Below are 22410 nucleotides of genomic sequence, written 5' to 3' on the forward strand. Positions count from 1 at the left end.
GAGAAAGGGTAAGTTGATTATCAAATTCTTATAAGTTTCTCGAATTTCATCAAAATTTTCGTCAGGTTTATTCTTTGCCAAATGGGCAGGAAACGGTGCCTTAGGGCGGAAGTTGGCATAAGGATCCGCTTGCTCGTTTCCCAATTTATTAGATGGTGACTTTGTTGAACTTGGTGTTTCCATCGTAGGTTCATTATCGAAAGTAGATTTATTGGAACCTCCAGTTACCTTTGTTTGATCATCTGGTATATGGATTTGATTGTTAACGGTTTTGCCAGAACGAAGAGTAGTTATTGCATTCACCTCACCTTGGTTTGGAGCATTTGTACCAGGTGCATTGGTGAGTTTACAGGCAGTGTTCGCTAACTTAGGGTTTGGAACTGCTTGGCCAGAAAACACGCCTTTCTGACTCTTTTCTTGCGCTAATTATTGAAGTGATTGTTGGATAGACGTTAGGATTTGGGATTGTTGGTTCATGTAAGCGAAGAAAGTCTCGCTTGTCCTATCAGTAGTGAGTGGCATAGGTTGTGCAATAGGGACTAGTTCACGATTATTACTGAGAAGTTGTTGATTATAGCCAGAACTTGGATTGGCTGGAACAAGGCTGCGGTTGTTTTGGTATTTAGCGTTGGAATTACTTTGAAACTGATTTTGACTTTGTTAGTATTGCTAATTATTTCCTTGGCGGTATGGAATAAAGTTGTTGGGTGGTTGAACAGATGGATTGACGAAACCTAGAGGAGCCATCTGTTGGTTATTCGGGCGCCAAGCAAAATTCGGATGTTGTCTCCAAGGTGCATTAGGAATGTTGAATGCACATGCCTACTCCGATGGTTGAGTAGTTTGGGCATATAACAAGGGACAATAAGCATCAAGATGGTCTGGACTGAGACAAAGACACACGGGGAGGTGTTAACGTTCATGACCTGTTGTGGGAGTTGATAGTTTACTTGAACTATGAAGGTATCTACTTTTTTAGTGAAGGATTCTATCAGATTTTTAAATTCGGGATCGGGTTTTAACCCAAAAATAGATGTAGCTTTTGTAATAGTGTCTTTAGATGACCTAAAAGAATCAGTGTTACCCCAATGTGTACCTCTTGTTGCTTGTTTTTCAAGAAACGTATATGCTTCAGTAGCTCCTTTGTCCATGAAGCAACCGTTGTTCATTATATCAAGAGTTTCTTTTCGATGATCAGAAAGTTCATTAAAGAATGAACGAATAAGAACAGCGGTGTCGAGCTGATGATGAGGACATTCTAAAAGAAGATCAGTAAATCGGCTCCATGCTTCCGTAAAGGATTCATGGGGATTTTGAAGAAAAGAATTGGATTTTTTTATTTCAGTAGTTTTTTTCTAAGTATAAAATTGTAGCATGAAAGCTTGCACAAGTTTGTTCCATGTTTCTATGGATTGTGGTTGTTGTCTTGCTAGTCAAACTGACACTTTTTCCGCTAAAGTGAAAGGAAACAACCGAAGCAAGATTTGTTCGGTAGAGACGGCTGGATGGTACGGTTAAATGTTATGGCTACTTGCTGAATCCTACAGAGGTGATTGTACGGTTTTTGATGATCCAGACCATGATAAACAGGTAACAATCCAAAAACGTTAGGAGGGATTCAAAAATCGCAGGCAATATCCTCGAGTTTGATGCAGGAAGAAGGTCCTTCCTGTAATGCAGTATAGAAGTCCGAAAGGGGCTTCTCAGCTGGTGGCGTTTCATCAGCCATAATAAATGAATGTAATGGCGGCAATGGATCTTGATGATTTTTATTAACAGATGAGGAACTATTTTGAGGTGAGAACTTATGCAAATGCTTATCTTATTTTCTCCTACAATAAATATGTTCAAATTTTTTATTAGTATCAGACCTTAATCTCATGCAAACATAAAATTAGATCTGATGTACAAAAGGAACTTATTACTACTTGAATTCTATTATTTTCTAAAGCTTTAGAATTGAACAACGTAGGCCTAAGTTGCTGCTAACATAGCAGTGAAGCTAGGAATACGTGTGCATAAACCAGCAGCCAGGTCACAAAAAAGATATGAGGGAGGATTTCCATGCAAGCACGGTTCTAATTAAGTAACCTCAATCTTTCAAGTTTCCTAGACACCGTTGGAATATTATTAAGATTTATGGGATTTTTTTTTTTAAAATTAAAATTTATGCAAAGGAGAAATCCACTACATGTTATTATCATTATTAGTTAAATTTTATGCAAGGGTTTTTTTTTTTTTTTTTTTTAGTTAATTAAAATTTATGCAAGGGAGAAAGTACAATCATGCAATCATGCAAATATAACTAATATGTATAGAATTTAAGTACAATCATGCAAATATAACCTACTCATACATTACCAGATACAGTAGCATGTGAAGATACTTGATTCATACGTATATAAATACTTATAAGCAAGGTTGTATCATCAATAAATATTTCGATATGTACAGGTCAAATACACATCCGTAATACATATATGTAGGCGAAGAGGCAAATATATATTACGTATACGTATATCTATGCTAACAGGCAAATTTATACTACTCGTGTTTTGTATAAGAAATTAATTTCGTCAATACTCAGTGAGATTGTGAATGTCATATAGAGAGCAGCTTCACCCCAAAGGGTTTAGAAATAACTTACCCAACTCAGATTTTAACCCTCGTTGGAATTTTCTCATCTTTCATGACAAAATCAACTTATTAAACAAGACAATTTTCTAAAATAATGATTTTGGAAGGGAAAATAGTGGATTTTGACCTCGGAAATGACCACCACAGAGCTTGCTCAGTGGAGACAGTGTGCGCGCCATCGAGATCTTTCCGAATTGAGGTCACACGCGTGATTCAGAGAACCGTAACAAAAGTTATGGCCAACATACCAAAACACACCCTAATTATTATGTATAACTCATAAGTTATATATGCCAACATGCAAATAACCACTCATAAGGTAATATATATGCTAAAGATGCAACTTATATATATATATATATATATATATATATATATATATATATATATATATATATATATATATATATATATATATATATATATATATATTAACAGACGTATTTACATGATTCATACATATTTCTAATCTAGTATATAAATAATAGTTCATTACCTACAACATATTATATAATACATGTGAATCATACAATAGTCTATTAAAATTTGAAACCTGTTAGCGTCCCGTAAGTCTGCCAAAGAAAATAAGCGTCATTTCAAACCGTGGACGTCCCGAATACCAAAAGGAATTTTGAAGTAGCTGTTGTAGGTTCAGAAACTTAGGCCCTTTGCTGGAATGAGAAAGACCAATAGGTGCTGGTCAATGTATAGATTAGGCTCCAGGTTCTAATTTTTGTTTCCTGTAAGTGCAACCAAAAATCCGATCTGGGATCAATACCAAAACGCGGGAAAATTTCAAAACAAAAAACGAAGAAAAACACAAATAAATGAAATGAAGGAAAAGAATGAGAGTGGGGGGTTTCCCTTTGGAACAATTCCAGTTTGTAATAAAGGTCCTTAGGTCTTTAGAATGGCAGCGGCGCCATTTGATCTTTACACTTTTCGGTATAAAGATTTGATTTCTTCTCTACTCCGTTCGGTGTAAACTCAAGTCCTTACTCACGTGTCTTCGTTTGTTTAGCTCGAGTAGGAATTCGTTCCAACCTAAATTCTAGGACAAATTACAACTTTATTGTGCTCCTTAGGAAACTAGTGAGTAAGTTTCAAATTGATTTGCTAACTAAGGGTTGCTGTGTTTTAAATCCTAACGGACACTAAAAATGCGAAACACAAAAACGGAAAAACTAAGATTTTTAACAAGATATTTAAAGAGCAAGAAAGGGTAGAAGATTTTTTCTATTCATGCAAGGTTTCATTTTATTATCTTAGAATCAGATTACTACAATCTCTAAGCTGATTTGGGTTCATTATCAAACCCTAATGGTTAGAGCATCGATCCCTAATGCGATGAACTCATATCTAAGTCCATTTCCCTAGCATAAGGAGTTGAACTGATATTTCATCTCTGAAATACCTTCTCAACTCCTGGACTCATACAACATACACCTATCAAATAGAGAATGAAGAGGTCAAATAGTACCCCGCACGCGCGGCTAGCCCAGACACAAAAAGGGTGGTGAACGCGAGTCTTCATCAACCTCCAGGCCTCAATTTTGGCTGGACACTACCATTTTAGGGTAGTGTGCTACATGAGTCCTTAGTCCTAAGTAGTGAATCCTACTTCTAAGAAACATATACGAATCCTCACATGAGCATCATTAACCCTCCACCTTGGAGGGTTTTAGCTCTTGATCCTTAGATTATTTGAAGAAAATACAAGTTATATAAGCTAATGAAAGAAAGGAAAAAGAAAAGAAAAACTAAACACTGATTTACCTAAGGAAATTATGAAGTTTATTTCAAAAACTAAAGGTGTTCCCCATTAACACTATTACAAGCTTTTACATAAAACAAAAACAAAAACTAAACTACAAGACAACGAATGAAAAAGGAGTCAAAAGAAGAAGTTAAGGCTCTAAAATCAGCCCCCCTTATATATAAGAGAGCTTTTTCCTTTCATCCCACGTGAAACACCAAAACCTATTAATTTCCATCTTATCCACAAAACCAAAGCAAAGTGACACCTTATATGGTTTACACTATTAACACCTAATCTTATCTAACTCCATTAATTGCATGCAAGGTGTCCATTTTGTTCCAATTATTTGCTCCTTTTATCTTTACTTGCATGATGACTCATCAAATCTTGTGGGCCCGTATAGTGGGTCCACGTGCTGTGTTTAGTGGTGGGCTGGTTTTTTGGAATTTTTACAACTTCTTGCCTTTTAGTAGAGCTCATCGCACTGATCGTCTGAGCAGATCACTTGCCAAATTCGGAGTCCTGGTTCAAGAGATATGAGCTCCGGAAGCTTTCTGTTTCTATACACGTAATCCCGTTTCTGGCTTGATTTTGTCATGTTTGAGTCTTTGGGCTTTAGTCCAAATTTGTTGGGCTTCACATGGGCTTAATCGGAAAGCTTCCCTATTCCGTGCTTAAATGTTGGCTTTTTCATCATTTTTACGTTAGTTGCTCCAAACTACAAAGCATGAGAATACGATTATTTCATGATTATTAAGCACAAAATTAACCGAAATGTTACATCTCTACGGGTTTTATAATACAATTTTTGGTGCTTATCAACATACAACAAACTTGTCATCCATCCGGATTCTTTTAAATGGATGCCAATGTGAATTTTGAACGTTTTTTTGCCACAAGGAACATAACTCAGCAGAGCTCGTGTCCCTTTCCTCCCCTGAACACCTCTCTAGATAGGCATCCTGAAATGGCTTTTGATCTAACTCTCAGCTCGCATTCTTTTCACTCCAATTATGGAGCGGTTCCTCAGAAAGTCTGATAATCCCTGCATAATGAAAGAGAACAAGATGCTCATATTTGCATCTTGGATGTGTAATACACCAACAAAATTTTTACCAAACTGAGTAAGCAAATACCATGTGTAAAGGTTGTATTTAGTTGACCTTACTAATGCAGGCAATTCGAGGGAAATGGGTTGGTTGATTGGGTTTGACCAAGTTCGTTTGAATGAACTGCTTTCGTATCAAGTTCTCTCTGCTAGGGGGAGACTTGAATCAGGTCAGACGTAGTTCCTTCTCTTCTTTATATAGGTGAGGGTGATCGCGCTTCCCCCTCTCCTGTGATCAGTTAAGTTATGGACTTGATGGCACTTAAAGAGCCATGAAAGAGTCCTGCAGTGGAGTAATGGCGAGCGCACCTACAGCTCCGATCCTTAAGGTGACAGCCAGGTCATACGTTACTAGCCATTCAGGTGATGGCCAATATGAGTGTCCTGGATGCTTACCATTTTGGATGTGGACGATCTGAGGGAATAGCAGTCAGGGTGCTGATGAGGTCGCTTGACCTATATGAACTGATCTTTAGCGACCTAGATGTGTAGATGAATGTGATCGTCCTGGTGTGCTAGACACGTGCTTAATATTTACTGGTAGTGTATATTACTCCCTCACACAACCCCCTCTCAGTAGGTCGTTTGGTATTGGGTAGCGATCTGGTGAGAGATTTAAGTTGGCATGGCATGTCAGATGGTTGATTTGAAATGTTGCAATTGAACTGCCTCATTTTATGGGGAGATGTGGCATGTTAAGGTTAAATAAAATGATTACTGCTTTGGAAAACGAACTAGTGGCTTGTGATATACACCTGGAGAACTGAAGCGCTCGTTATTTTTATCCTTGAGTTTGAAAGGCACAGGTTAGTTTCTGCCATTTTTTCTTTGCTTTTTCTTTTCTTTGCTACTTTTTTTTGTTGGGTTCGCTATGCTTTAGCTATCATTATTTGTTGTTGGTGAGTTGTTTAAGAAGAGGAAGTATGTCTAATTCAGATGATACTCGATTTGAGGAGATTCGAGATGTTTCATTGAGTGAGGGGGTAAAGGAGGTTGGTTCTGATTCTGTGGTTGCAATGGTGAGCAATTCTGGTGATAGGGTTGCATCATCCTCTAGTGGTTTGCCTCCTAGGGTAGTAAACAAGCGAGCTCTGAAAAGCTTTGGTGATTTGAGGCGTGTGTATAATATTAATGTAAGCGATCTGGAGATTCACGAATTGGGTGAGGACGCTAACATTTTTAGTAACGCGTTCGTCCCCCGTGACTATAGGGTAGTTATCTGTGAGGGGCAACTGAGAGCTGGGTTGAGGTTACCATTGTCTAGGCTAACATGTGAGTTTTTGAATTTCTGTGAGAAAGCGCCTTGTCAATTCATTGGAAACACATGGCATTTTCTTAGAGTATTCGACCTTTTGAATGAATGTGGTGAGTACCACATTGGGGTTGCGGATATTGCTGAGCATTTTGTTGTGGAACGATCTAGAACTAACAACTTTAGCTTACAAACTTTGACTGGGAAGTCTAGCATTCTGGATGGGGTTAGTAACGAACCCTGGGAGAAGAGGCCATTTTTTATACTTGGGAATTATTGTACCTCTAGGTTTAGTGTTGAGACTAGGGTTTGTAATTTTGCTGGTACGTACTAGGTTGTTTAGTTGAACCATGCCTCTGTTTTGTATACTGATGAGTATGTGCTATAACGAACTGACCTTTGAATTTTTTATGTTATAGAGGTCGCTATTGCTAGAAGGAAATGACGTAGTATGATCAAGAAGTTTTCTTGTTTGACTCGTGCTGAGAAGCGGGAGAAGTTGCCTGAAGTAGCAAGCTACTTTGTTGAAAGAGGAGGACTTGGGATCAGGGAAAAGAGGAAACAACAGAAGAAGAGGTCTAAAGGTAAGGATGTGATTACATCATCAAGTGGCTCAAGCATGGATCATGAAGACAATGGGATTGTCAGTAGGGAGGTTAGGAATAGGAGCCGGTCTGCGCAGGTGCGACCTGGCGATGGGGCTGGTGGTAGTAGGTCGGTGAGGCGACCTGAAGGTGAAAGGTCTGAGGCTGCTTCAAGGGGGAGAGAGCAATAGGACTCCCCCTTCGATCTGGATGACATTTTCGCCAGTCTTCGTGAGCGAAAGAGTGCGTTGAAGAGGAAGGCTGAGGAGTCTGATGGGAGAGTTGTGAAGGTACCTAAAGGGACTGGGCACATTGTTGGGAGTAGCTCTGGTGTTGGTAGTGTTGAGCGAGCTGGGGGAAAGACTATACGGGTCCCGAGGTCGAGGGCTCAGGTCTATTTTAGTGTCCTGGGTTTTAGGGGCACTGAGACTGGGACACCCACACCTGTGGGGGACGCTACTGGTGGTAAGGGAAAAGAGAGGTTGGCTGCCAGGGTTGTTAGTAAGGGTCTTTCTATTAAAGGTAAAGACGACCTGGAACATAACCTTATATATGTGGATGAGGTCACTGGGAAAAAGCGGCTTGTCAAGAGGTCGGATTGTAGTTACAAGTCTGCACCTATAGCGACCTGCTTACTGGAGGGCATGACGCTAGATGGGGATAGGAAGGACTTGGATTCTAAGGACCTGGAAGAGAATCTGAGAATGATGGACCTGGCCCACTATTTGGTAATGACCACGCTTTTAACAGTTTGGTTGATTATGTTTAACTATACATGTTATTTTTTTAGTTGTGATCGTGTGTAATTGGGTGCAGCTTATAGCTAGCTACTAGAAGCTGAAGACTATTACCCAGATCGCTGAAGTAGAGAAAGGCGAGATCAAAAGGCTGGAAGACGAGATGGGCAATGTTCGTGATGTGCAGCAGTCTGAGCAGAGGAAGCAGAACGACCGAAAGCATAACTCTTTTCCGTGACTCTGGAGAGAATGGTTGCGGTTAATGAGTTGAGCGATCTGAAAGGGAAGGTGGCTACCATTAATGACTTCGCTGAGAAGTGTAAAATGGTCACCCTACAGGCTAAAGATGCGTATGATTCGATGTGCGCTACATTAGAAGAGCTGGAGTAGAAACATGAGCAGCTCAAGGAGGAGTATGCTTGTATGGTTGTAGATAGGAAGGAGGTTTTCTCAACTATAAATGCCGATGCCACTCTTGACATGCTGCCTATTGCTGCTACTTCTCTTCCTGACCCTCCTGTTGGTGACGAATTGGGAATGAACCCTGTAGTCCCTCCTGTTATGATCTCGCCCGATCCTATCTCTTCTACCGACCTGGACCCTCTTCAAGTTGAAGGTTTGGAAAATGTTGTCTAGATAATCATTATGAGTAGGCTTCCGTTGATTGGCCTTGGGCCTGAAACACTAGAGCTGGTTTCCTGGGCTTGCCTAGGCAGTTTGCCTTTATGTTGGTGTGGCTTGAGCTAGATACATTAGAGCTGATAACCTGGGGTGACCTAGGTAGTTCACCTTTATTTACCTCTTTATTTTTGATATCTGAACAAACTGGTTTCCACATAAGTGGTAGTTCAGTAGAATCTAAAGAAATAGTTTCCTAACTATGTTCAGGCAGTTCGTATTTTGCACTTGTGAAATGCATGTTTACTTTGAAGTATCAATTTACTTTTGTCTGAATGCTTGTTGCATGTTGCTTTAATATCTCAGTAGGAACTTGACCTAGAGATGTATGTTCTGTCGCCTAAGAAGACTTAGGATGCCTTGAAGCATTTTAGCTCGACTGAGTAAGCATGCTATTTTTAGAGACGTTTTTTAGTGTTCCCGAGAACTTTTTGCGATAAGTTGATCCTCGAGTTGTAGGCATTCAACTAGTGAGGAGTGTTGGAGTTATGAAGCCTTTGAGCTCAAGTGAGCATTGTAGCTTAAGTAAGCATGTTGCTCTTAGAGAGCATTCTACACTGAGTTGACCCTAGAAGTATAGGTTTCCAACTAGTGAGAAGTGCGCGAGCTATGTAGCCCTGAGCTCGAGTGATCATTTAATTCTAAAGAAAGTTTGAGCTCTAGAGAGCGTTTAAGTTTGTTTGAATGTTTTGCTCTTAGAGAGCATTCTGCACTGAGTTGCCCCTAGAAGTGTAGGTCGCCAACTAGTGAGAAGTGTTAAGGCTAAGTAGCCTGTGAGCTATATAACCCTGAGCTCGAGTGAGAGTTTTAATGTGGAGAACGTTTAAACCCTATGGAGCGTTTTAGTTCGAGTGAGCGTTGTGCTCTTAGAGAGCGAGTTGTGCATCGACTTGATAACATTGAGAAATTGCAGTGCATTGATGCAAAATAAAAACTATGTGTATAAATATATGCTAAGAGTAATAACTCATGGAAATAGAATTTTTTATTGATAAAATTTCTTTAACAAGAAAGTATTCTAAGGACGTGGAAGTGCCTGTCCATCTTGGGTTTTGATCCAATATGCTCCATTGCCAACGACTCGTTCCACTATATAAGGGCCTTCCCATGTTGGTGCCAGTTTCTTCCTTAGTCTTTTTCAAGACTAGGTCGCCAGGTTAGAAACTTCGAAGGTTAACTCGCTTGTTGTATGTCTTCCTCAGAGTTTGGTGGTAGGATTCCACTCAAATAGCTGCTAGGTCGCATCGTTCTTCAAGTAAGTTGACCTCTCGTGCAATAATGGAATCGTTCTGACCAAATTTGACAATCTCATATCAAGTCGTTGTAATAGTCAGCTCAGTAGAAATGACGACCTCAGTGCCGTAGCATAATGAGAACGGTGACTCACCTGTACTAGAACGAGATGTCGTTCTATGAGCCCATAGAATTTTTTCTAGCTGCATGGATCACTGGCTTTTGTTCTTTTCAATCTTTTTTTTCAAGTTCTCCAGAATTGCTTTGTTACTAGCTTCTGCTTGACCATTGTTCTGAGCGTACTGGGGAGTAGAGAACGTGTGAACTATCTTCCACTTAGCCAAGAATTCTTTAACTATTTTTCCCTTGAACTGGGAGCTATTATCCATCACCAGTGTGTGGGGGAGGCCAAATCTAGTAATGATTTTGGTCCAAATAAAGTTTTTGACATTAGATTCCTTGACATGAGCCAAAGGGATCGCTTCCACCCATTTGGTGAAGTAATCTATCATAGCTAGGACGAACCGAAAGGTTGTGCTGTTCTGTGGAATGAATGGACCCATGATGTCCAAAGCCCACATGTGAAATGGCCAAGGGCTGGCAATGTTGATGAGTTTGCGAGTTGGCTGGATGATATTATGGCTAAATGTTTGGCTGTATTTTAGTACATACTTCTTTGCATCGATCTGCATTCTTGGCCAAATGTATCCTTGTGAGATTGCTTTGTGAGCCAAAGAGAGACCTCCTGCATGGTTTCCTCATTATCCTTCGTGGATCTCTGCAAAAATCATCTGACCCTATTCTGGGCTTATGCACCTCAGATGGGGTCTTCCGGCAGACTTTTTGAAAAGTTTGCCATTTACTGTGCAGTAGCGACCTGACTGGTATTGAACCTGTTTGGCCTTGATGCGATCTATTGGTGCTTTGCTTAGCTGGATATAATCTTTGATAGGTTGCATCCATGTTTGACTCATCTGAGTGTCAGAGAGTGGGCATAGGTCACTGATTTCTAGGACGTGCTCATTTTGGTAAGCGGGTAGATCAACCACTTGGATGAATAGTTTCCTAGGGTCACAGTTTGGTGTTTTGGTCTCGAGGTGCGCCAAGCTGTCAGCGTGGCGATTCTCTTCCCATAGGAAATAGTGTATGGTGACTTTCTTAAAGAAAGCAGTAATTGATTTACAACTTGAAGGTACTTAGAAAGGTTACCTTCATTGGTGGTATACTCATTGGCGACCTGGCGAACGACAAGTTGTGAATCGCTAAAGACCTTGAGATCCTGAACTTTGAGCTCGAATGCCATACGAAGTCCCATGATCAAGTCTTCGTACTCAGCTTCATTATTAGATGTCACAAAATCGATGCTAACTGAGTTTTCCACCATAAAGCCATCTAGTGACACTAGGACTACTCTGACTCAGCTGCCACCTAGAGTGCTAGCTCCATCCACAAAGACTGATCATACCGACGGGTCGTGTTGTTTAGAGGTCAGGATGTTGTCCTGTGGTTCCCAGTTCAGGTCGTCAACTGGGAAATCTACTAAGAAATCAGCAACGACCTGACCGTTCTGAGAAGTTCTTGGGGTGAACTCAATGTGGTATTCAACGAGTTCTTCTGCCCATACTGCCATACGAGTTGTGTTGTTGGCTTTGAGAAGGATCTTCTTTAGTGGCAGGTCGGTGAGCACTTTGATTGGATGTGCTTGGAACTAGGGCCTGAATTTTCTTGCTGAATAAAGTAGTGCCAATACTACATTTTCAATGTGGGAGTAGTTCTTCTCAGCTGGCAACAATGTCTTGCTTGTGAAGTAGATTAGTTTCTCTACATTTTGTTCTTCTTTGAAGAGAACTGAACTGATAGCGAAGTCAGACACAGCTAAGTACAACCCCAGCATTTCACCATCAATCGATTTTGCCAGCACAGGTGGTGTTGTCAAATAGCCCTTGATTGTAGAGAATGCTTGGCGGCATTGCTCATTCCATGTGAATTGTTCACCCTTCTTGATAATTTGTAGGAAAGGTCGGCATTTGTTTGATGCTCTCGATATGAATCGGTTTAGGGCTGCCACCATTCCTGATAGTTTCTGTATCTGCTTCTTTGTTTTTGGGTCGGGCATGTCCAAGAACGCTCGAATTGTTGAGACTGTACCTTCAATGGCTGCCTACGTATCCAAATCGTTCTCTGGAATTAAGTCTCTTAAATGAACGTAGTTCTTTGTTTCAAAGGAAAGGGGTATTTATAGGATAAGAATGAGAAATATCCTTTCCTTAGTTGCTAGAAAATCTTTTGTAATTATGTAAAGTCTTAATATGAAAGCATATCTTAACAAATATGTTTTTTAAATCTGAACCTGCTATATCTAGCTTGTGGTGCCATAATTTTGGGCAGGGTAGGCATGCCATAATTTTGGGCAGCACAGGCACGCCATAATTTTGGGCAGCACAGGCACGCCATAATTTTGGGCAGCACAGGCACGCCATAATTTTGGGCAGCCCAAGCACACCATAATTTTGGGCAGGACAGGCACGCCATAATTTTGGGCAGCGCAATCACGCTATAATTTTGGGCAGGGCAGGCACACCATAATTGTGGGCAGCGCATGCACGCCATAATTTTGGGTGGCCCTGGCATGCCATAATTTTGGGCATCGTGCTTAGTAGTGAGTAGCGCTATAATGGTACCCAACGATGATTGTTTATAGGGGTGCAAATATGGTGGCACATACACCGCCCCCTCTTTACCGGATGGAACTAGTTCCTTGTGGTGAAGAATAATAAAAAAACTAGTTCAAAAAGGATGCGACAGTGGAAGTTATAGACGGATCGGAGTTGAAGATTGTGAAAAGAAAGCAACCAAAGGTTGTTTGTTTGACACAAATGCCTAAGGCTGTTTGTACAGCCATGAAATATTGATCATTGTTTTTGTTCACTGCTTAGTTCAGGTAACACCGGTGGTATGAAAACACTCAATACTAATGAAATAGAGAAACTTTTAGGCGTCAAACATATTGCAGTCGCCCCTAATTGTTGGCATTTCACTAGAGAAACAACCATGTTCTATGGCAGTTGGATAGGTACTCCAACTATTCAATGTCGACCAATGCTCGCCCCCAATTTTAAGTTGTGTATAAAATATTGGTGAAACTTGAGCTTGTTGCAATATCAATATTTCAATATTTCTTCAATTTTCTTCAAGGACAACTTCTTGACTTTTTATGCATAGGGTAAGTGGTCGCAAATGTTCACCAATGATTTTTTATGAGTAGAGTAAGGTGTTGTAGACACAAAGAGATTGTTGATGTTCACGACATTATACTTCGTTGTACAACTCTTGCCCGAAGAAAGAGATTTGCGGGATATTGCTTCCAAGTGCCTTGGAAGACGTAATAGAAAACCTTGGACTTGAAGATGGAGTAGGCGAGGACCTTATGCCTTGGTGGTGCATGAAGAGAGGTGTTGCAAATGCAAACTCCACGAATTTTTTTGTGCATGGAGAGAGGTGTTGTAAATGCAAACTTCATGACTTGGTGATGCATAGAGTAAGGTGTTACAAACGTAAAGTCCATGACTTTTTGGTGCATGGAGAGAGGTGTTGAAAACACAAACTCCATGACTTTTTAGTGCATAGAGAGAGGTGCTGAAAATGCAAACTCCATGACTTTTTGTTGCATGGAGAGAGGTGTTGAAAATGCAAACTCCACGAATTTTTGGTGCATGGAGGGAGTGTTGCAAACATAAATTCTATGACTCGGTGATGCGTGGAGTAAGGTGGTGCAAACGCAAACTCCGTGACTTTTTGGTGTATGGAGGGAGGTGTTGAAAATGCAAACTCCACAACTTTTTGGTGTATGGAGAGAGGTGTTGAAAACGCAAACTCCATGACTTTTTGGTGTATGGAGAGAGGTATTGAAAATGCAAACTCCATGACTCGGTGATACGCGGAGTAAGGTATTGCGAACGAAACTCCATGACTTTTTGGTGCATAGAGAGAGGTGTTGAAAACACAAACTCCATGACTTTTTCGCCTATGCTGAGGTCCTTCCCAATTTTCGCCTAGTTAGTTTCCCTGCATCAATGATCTTGGATTTTCTGCATAAGATCTAGTCGCCCAGGTGATAAGCTTTCAAGCGAAGCTTCTTGTCATATTGCTTCTTCATTGTTGCCTGGTAATGGAGCAGACGAGCAATACTTTCTTGACGTACTTCATCTACATTGGCTTTCGAATGAGCTAGTAATTCATCATTAAGACCATCGTATAAGGCAGTAGTGTGGGTTGTCCCAGCAAAAACTTCGGTAAGTAATACGACTTCTGCTCCGAAAGCCAGGTTATATGGTGACAGTCCTGTTGAGCGTTTTGGAGTGGTTCTATATGCCCATAGAACGGCTGGTAGCTCTCTTGTCCACTTTCCTTTGGCTTGCTCGAGTCGACGTTTGAAGATTGCTAAGATTGACATGTTTGTCGCCTCGGCTTCCCTGTTGGCTTGAGGGTGATAAGGTGTTGCAAAATTGTGTTGAATATGGAGACTAGCATAAAACTTGTGTATTTCTTCTGCATCAAACTGCTTTCCATTGTCTGATATTAACTCGGCAGGGACACCAAAACATCACACTATATTCTTCCATAGGAACTGCTTCACGTTGGAAGCTTGTATGTGCACTGAGGGTTGTACCTCTGCCCACTTGGTAAAGTAATCAGTAGCAACCAGCAAAAAATGGACATTCCCCGAAGCTCTAGGGAAAAGCCCAATGATGTCTAAACCCCATTTCGCAAACGGGCAAGGTGAGAAAATTGGACGCAGTTCATTTCCAGGAACTCACCCAAATACAGATGACTTTCTTTACTGAATCCGCTAAGTCCAAAGCTGTGTGCATGGCATAAAAGATGACTTCATATTCTGCTACATTATTGGAGGCCTTGAACCCGAAATGAACTGAACGCTCAATGGTTGATTAAAACACATCCGAATCCAGAGCCTAATTTGTTATGTGAGCCATCCGTGTAAACGGTCCATGAATCGGATGAAGGGTCAGTATGCTTTGGCGGCACCTCCTCGCCCCCAACTATAGCCGTTTTGCTAGAGATGTCATCGTCTTAGTTGATTTCGGGGACGAAATCACCGATAGGGAAATCTGTCATTAGGGATGCAAGTGCATGACCCTTTTCTGAAATGCGAGGTTCAAAATTGATGTTATAAGCACTTAAGTAGATGTCCCATTCCGCGAGTCTACTTGATTCCTGGGCACTTTGGAAAACTTTGCAAAGAGGATATTCTGTGTATACTTTGACCAGTCTTCTTTGGAAATACAGCTTGAGGCGTCTGACAGTATGAACCAGTGCTAGACCAATTTTTTCAATTCTCGAATATCGGGTTTCCACCCCGGTTAGTGTCTTACTAATGAAGAAGATCGGACGACCATCTTCTCCATCAATGAACATGACTGCACTTATTGCAGTATCTGTAGTGGCCAAGTAAGCTCTAACAGGTTGCCATGTAGCTGGGCTGGCCAAGATTGGTGGTGAGACCAGGTAGTCCTTGATTAATTGAAAGGCATTTTCACAATCATCATTCCACCTTGCTAAGTCTTTTAACGTCTGAAAGAAATGACGACACTGGTTCGAGTATTTAGAGATGAAACAATTTAGTGCTGCTAAGTGCCCTATGAGCTGTTGAATCTCCTTTTTTTGTTTTTGGAGAGGGCATGGCTTGAATGGATCGGATCTGTTCTGGGTTAGCTTCGATGCCTCGACGCGTCATCAAATATCCTAGAAATTTCCCTGATATTAGTCTGAAAGCACATTTCAAAGGATTTAGCCTCATGTTGAATTCATTAATTCTGTCAAAAACTGATTGTAAGTCAGAGATGTGATCTCCACTGTGCTTGGATTTTACAACCATGTCATCAATATAAGCCTCCATTATTTTGCCCAACATATCTCCGAATATGGTGTCGATCATCCTCTGGTACGTAGACCCTGCGTTTTTTAAACCTAAAGGCATAACTTGGTAACAAAAAATCCCTTGGTCAGTTATGAATGCAGTTGCTTCTTGGTCCTTAACAGCTAGCGAGATCCGGTGGTATCCCAAATACGCATCCATAAATGATAATCGTGGGTAGTCAGACATGGCATCCACCAATTCCAATATTCGTGGAAGATGGTAGGGATGAATCTGACAAGCTTTGTTAAGGTTCGTGAAATCAATGCACACTCTCATTTTCCCATCTTTCTTGGGTAATGCAACCACGTTAAACAACCACTGCGGATATGAAACTGGATGTATAAACTTAGTTGAGAGTAAACGATCAATTTCCTCTCTGACTTTGAGTTTTCTATCCGGGGCCATGGGCTTAGGTTTCTGCCGAACTGGCTTGATGGTAAGGAGTGCTACCAATTGGCAATGAGTGGAGAGGCCCCATGATTCTTATACAAGGGAACATCCTCTTCTCCCTATTGAGAACAAAGGTATGAATCTGGGTCTCAAACAGTAGAACATGATATCTGATATCGATTATAAATCTCAAGAAAAGAAAATACAGACTGTCAGGTATGTTGATATGACAAGAAGTCCTATACTCTCAAACACAAGTTGATTGGCATGCCATTGCAGATAAGGTTGACAAGGATAGGATACAAATTCCGAATACTTCCCAATTTCCCAAGCTAATATTAAATCAAGCTCTCTTTTATTAATAATTTAGAAAAACCTTTCTAATGTAACTTAAATAACATAATTATTCCCTATTAAAAAAAAATAAATGAGCTTTTTCTACATAATTACAATTACCAATTACAATTAGAATCCAAAAAAATTATGTTAACTATTTTTTTTTTTTTTTTGACACTCTAAACTCCTCTGAATGATGATAAGACTAGGATGCTGGAACATGCGGGGGTTTAACATGGGTTTTAAGCACTATAAAGTGAAGGAACTGATTCGAAAGTTTGAATTAGGAATTATGGGACTGTTGGAAACAAGAGTGAAAGAAGAGAATATGGAGGGGATACTTAATAAAGTATGCAGTGGATGGGAACGGATACGTAACTACAGTGAAGATAGGCTGGGTAGAATATGGGTGGTCTGGGATCCTCAGCTGTGTAAAATGCAGGTGATTCTGAAGGATAGACAAAGCATTACGATGGAGGGCATTTTGTCTAATGGTAAGAAATTCATAATCACTGTAGTATATGCCTCAAATGATAGGAATGAAAGAAGGGAACTGTGGAATAATTTTGTCAATATCTCTGCTACTACACTCCCGTGGATAGCAATGGGAGATTACAATTCAGTGCTAAATGAACAAGAAAGGATTGGAGGAACTGAAACAAGAACTATTCATTTCCAAGATTTTCTTGAATGTGTAACAATGGCAGGGCTGGTTGATATGAGATACAAAGGGCACCGGTTTACGTGGAATAACAAGCAGCGCATAAGAGTTGGGAGAAAGCTGGACAGGGTGTTAGTGAATGGAGAATGGATCAGTGAGTTTGAGGACACTGAGGCAGAATTCTTGAATCCTGGCGCCACATCTGACCACTCACCTATGGTGGTATACCCATGCACTCAAAGAAATCAGAAGAAGAAAACATTCAGATTCTTGAATTTATGGGTGGAGGAGGAGGGGTTTAAGGAAGTTGTAAAAAATGCTTGGGCTATGGAGGCAGTAGGAAACCCGATGTACACCTTCATGAGGAGGTTGAAACAAGTCAAAGCTGAGTTGATTGGGTGGAACAGAGAACGAGTAGGTAATGTGCAATCAAGAGATGATGACACAAAGAAAGTAATGGATAGGGTTCAAACTAACTTGCAAATGGACCCTACAAATCATGATCTAGGACTGGAGGAGAGGAGAGCTATTGGAGAGTATGTGAAAGCTGCCATGTCAGAAGAATCAATGCATAAGCAAAAGTCGAGATCGTAAATTGTTTTGGGAGATAATAATCTGAGAATATTTCTTTAAGTCTATCAAGGCTAGAAGAAGTACAAATAGGATCACTTGCTTGAAAGATGGAAGTGGGAATGTCATAGAAGATTTATGCGACATAGGGGAGGAGTGTGTTAAGTACTATAAGCTGCTGTTTAGTCCTGCTGATTTGCCAGATGTTAGCTTTGCTGATTTTGCAAATGCACAGCCTACATAGAGGATTACACAACATGAGCAAGAGCAGATGCAAAAGCAAGTGACCAGAGATGAGATCATTGAAGCATTGGCTGATATTGATAATGATAAAGCTCCGAGAATAGATGGGTTTAGTGCCTTGTTCTTTAAGGCATGTTGGAGAATTGTGGGGGATGACTTCACTAAAGCTATCCAAAATTTCTTCAGGTCAGGCCGAATGCTCTCTGAGGTAAATACTACATGTATTACTTTAATTCCTAAAACACAAAGCCCTTTATCCCTTAGTGATTATAGGCCTATTACATGCTGCTCTGTTGTTTACAAGTGCATAACGAAGATTCTTACTAGTAGAATGAAAGCTTTTATGCCAAGGGTTATACACCATAACCAATCAGCTTTTATCACTGGAAGAAGTACACAAGACAACATTCTATTATCTCATGAGCTAGTTCATAATTACCACAGAGACACAGGCCCACCAAGATGTATGGCTAAGATCGATTTAAGAAAGGCTTATGACTGTGTAAGATAGGAAGTTGTTCTGTTTGCTCTACAAAGGATTAGGGTACCAGGCATTTTTATTGAGTGGGTAAAGGAATGTATAAAGACTGCAAGCTACTCTATCATGCTGAATGGCTCACCATATGGGCACTTCAAAGGAACTAGAGGAATAAGACAAGGAGACCCCATGTCACCATACTTGTTTGTGCTGGTTATGGATCTGTTCACTGATATTATGATGCAGAGTGTAGAGGATGGAAGGTACAAGTTACAGTATAAATGTCATGATCCTATCATCACTCATCTCTCATTTGCAGATGACTTACTAGCCTTTATGCATGGAGAAAAGGAGACAGCTATTTGCTTACAGCAGAACCTGATAAAATTCAAGCAGTGCTCAGGGCTAGAAGTGAATGTCAACAAAAATCAAGTATTTTATGCAGGCCTGGGGCAGACAGAATGTAATGAAATCCAAAATGCTTTACAATTCCCAGCGGGGGACTTGCCGGTGAAGTACTTAGGACTGCCTCTTATAACTACAAGCTTTGAGCAACAGATTGTGTGGCCTTGTATCGAGGGTGGAGAAAAGAATACAAAGTGGAGAGGGAAATCTCATCTTATGCGAGTGATTGCAACTGGTAAAGGAAGTGCTGAATAATCTTAGCATCTATTGGACTGCTTCTTTCATGCTGCCAATGAAGACTATTGAAGATATAAATAGACTGTGCAAGAACTTTCTTTGGAAAGGACCAGACATGCAAACATCTCATGCACTAATTAGCTGGGATGATATGTGCTACTCCTATGAAGAGGGAGGGCTTGGGATCCGAGACCTCAGAACTGCTAACAAAGCTGTGACACTTAAGCATGTATGGCAGATAATAAGTGAGAAGAAGACTTTATGGGTGGATTGGGTAAAGAAGAATCACATCAGAAACAAGGAATTCTGGCACATGACAATACCACCGATTGCTCAAGTAGGCGGAGGAATATACTCAAGCTAAGAACTTGAAGCAACCACATTCATTCTTTATCAAATTGGGAATGGGGAAAGAACAAAGATGTGGCATGAACCGCGGCATCCATCGAGTCATTAAAAGGATAAGTTCCCTCAAGCACTTCGATATAACTCCACATGTAACATCTCGGTACCCCGATGGCGAATCTTATTGAGAATGGGGTTTGGGCTGTGCCTCAAAGACATTAGACATCATATCATGGATATAACACAACAAATGGAGGAGGAAGTACCAATAGAAGGGGTAAGGATGAAGTATTTTGGGCTGTTTGCCTGCAGGCGGTGAATTTTCACCAAGGAAACCCGTGAAGGAATGAGGAGCATCAGACAGCCACGCGGCATGGAATGGGTTAGTTTGGTTTACTAATAAAATTCCTCGACACTCATTTATAGGATGGATGTTCTTCTCTGAGGGGATGAAAACGAGGGATAAGATGAAACAATGGAAGGTGACGAACTTCGGATGTCTGCGTGCTCTGTTGGAGAGAAGTGGAGACGGTGACGCATCTGTTTTTTTGAGTGTAGTTATTCTTTGAATATTTGGATGTCGATTATGGCATATGCAGGTTATGTTAGGAGGAGACAAACAACATGGCAGGATAAAGTGGAATGGTTGGTGTAGAAATCGAGTGGGAAAGGTATTAAGCAAGATGCTCTGAAGTTAACGATGAATGCATTCATATACTGGATTTGGCGGGAAAGATGTGGCAGAATTTTCAAACGCGAAACTCGATATTTGGATCAGGTGGGTTATCAAATCATAAGAGATGTCAGAACTAAGCTAAGATCGATCATAACAAAGATGCCAACAAGCATGGAAAGAGATGATTTCATGGGAAGATGGAATTTGTTTGTGGGAACAGCGGAATCAACAGCTAAGAAGGTAAAGTGGGAGCGCGTGGGACTAGACATAGTGAACTTAAGCACAGATGGAACGCTTCAAGGGATAGAAGGTGGGTGGGCGGCAGCACTCAGAGATAATCAAGGTATGGTCATGGCGGCAGCAAGAGGCAAATCACACTTTACTACAATTGCGTTCATTAAACTTGAAGGGCTGCAACAAGGGTTAGAACTAGCAAAGAGGAATAATATAAGGAGAGTGAAAGCCCAAACAGACTCTACAAATGTTATGAGCTACCTAAAAAAAACTGGACAGCAACCATGGAGGATAAAGAAGCTACTGGAAGACATCAAGAAGAGGATTAGTATGTTAGAATATTTTTCTATAATGCATGTGTTTAGAGAATGTAATAGGTTAGCAAATAGCTTAGCTGCCGCTATCCCAGATGTTTATTTCATTGAACTCACCCCTAGCTCTTTTTCCGAAGATATAAAGAAAATTGTGTTTGAAGATACTAGTGGGAAAGAGTATTTAAGATTGTAATAGTTCAAAATATTTTTCCTCCTCTATGAGGAAGGGGTAGGGGACCTCTTAATTAAAAAAACCCCGCTTACCAACCAAAAAAAAAGAAAAAAAATTATGTTAACTATCGAACTCTAATGACGAGTTTTAAGACTTTAATACTTTAGAAAAAAAAGAAAACCATTGCGCAGCATGGTTTTCATACTTGTATATACTTCCAAAACATACAAGCAAGACAAGGATCTTACAATGATTTGAGAAACCGTTATAGGTATACCAAGACGCTTAAGAAGAACCCAGATGATGATCGACGCAAATGTAGCTATAAAGATTTGAAATTCCATTAGTGGCAATGAGTATTTGAGATGTCGCATAAAATCAGATATTTTACAAGATGAAATGGTCGAAAATATGTAATCACATTCCTCTGTAATATGGTCATGGTAGGTGAAGTTTGTCATGGTTTCAGAGTCTCACCGTGAGTACCCATTAGCTATTTCTTCTTGTTTCATGTAGTTTAAGAACAACATGTCAAGAAAGAAGAAACTCAAAAACAGTTCCTAGCTGTAAGTGAAACTAAAAAGAAATAAAAAAGGAAAAAGAATCTAGCCAACTATTATCTTGGGGTATTTAGCTATTGTCTCTCCTTTCAAAGAGGGTACCTGTATACTATTCGACTCCAGAGATTTTTCCTCCCATACACCTTTGAAAAAACAACATGCCAGTTGGACACTTGCTTCTCAACTTATGATGTGTACTATTAACTTTTGGGATTAAGGCTGACACAAGATCCCAAGAACCCCTATGTTTATGTTCATGGCATGCAAATTCTTTAGGGAATTTTTTAAATACAGATCAGGAAGGTTGTAAGAAAAATTAAATAGTAAACATCGATCATAAGCCAACTGTTCATAACTTGCAAATTAACTATCAAGATCACAACATCCACGAGCCAAAATATAGTAAATGAAATAGCTACAAACGATCTGACTAACATTTTTCAAATTCTAGAATAAACTTGTTCAACTTAAACAGCAAAGCAAACACGCGCAATAATTTCCACAAAAAATCATATATTTAAGATTGTGCCAAGAAAAACATCAGAAAGTGCCATCTTGGACTGCAGCGAGGTCTTCAATAATTCCAGGCCCTACAAGAATCGTATATGTGTACACACAAAAAACACAAGAATAAGAAACGAAATTGGCATCAGTAATATATACTAGCACGTACTTGTGTACCAAACAAAAATATTTGGTACACATATAGAAGAAAGAATTTAATTAGCACTCACCTCCTCCATACCCATATCAACAACCTTCTCCTGAAGTAAGTTAACATTCTCAACATTGAACGTACTGAGGAGAGTTATACTGGAAATGGTGGACATGGGCATCACAGTGAGATTATCCATCACCTTATA

At 40.2% G+C, this 22410-nt stretch overlaps 2 protein-coding genes across 2 annotated transcripts; one reads left to right on the forward strand and one right to left on the reverse strand.

Annotated features, from left to right (window-relative positions):
• Positions 1 to 14087: 14087 nt before the first annotated feature.
• Positions 14088 to 14441, reverse strand: LOC147497667 (uncharacterized). Its single transcript, XM_086562962.1, has one exon. The coding sequence runs from the start codon at positions 14439 to 14441 to the stop codon at positions 14088 to 14090; it is 354 nt and encodes a 117-aa protein (XP_086419088.1).
• A 2446-nt stretch (positions 14442 to 16887) lies between these two features.
• Positions 16888 to 17907, forward strand: LOC147497668 (uncharacterized). Its single transcript, XM_086562963.1, has one exon. It carries the CDS (start codon positions 16888 to 16890, stop codon positions 17905 to 17907), a length of 1020 nt encoding a protein of 339 aa, XP_086419089.1.
• Positions 17908 to 22410: the final 4503 nt, after the last annotated feature.

The sequence above is a fragment of the Coptis chinensis genome, chromosome 5, assembly GCF_015680905.1.
Source record: "Coptis chinensis isolate HL-2020 chromosome 5, ASM1568090v1, whole genome shotgun sequence".
Taxonomy (NCBI): domain Eukaryota; kingdom Viridiplantae; phylum Streptophyta; class Magnoliopsida; order Ranunculales; family Ranunculaceae; genus Coptis; species Coptis chinensis.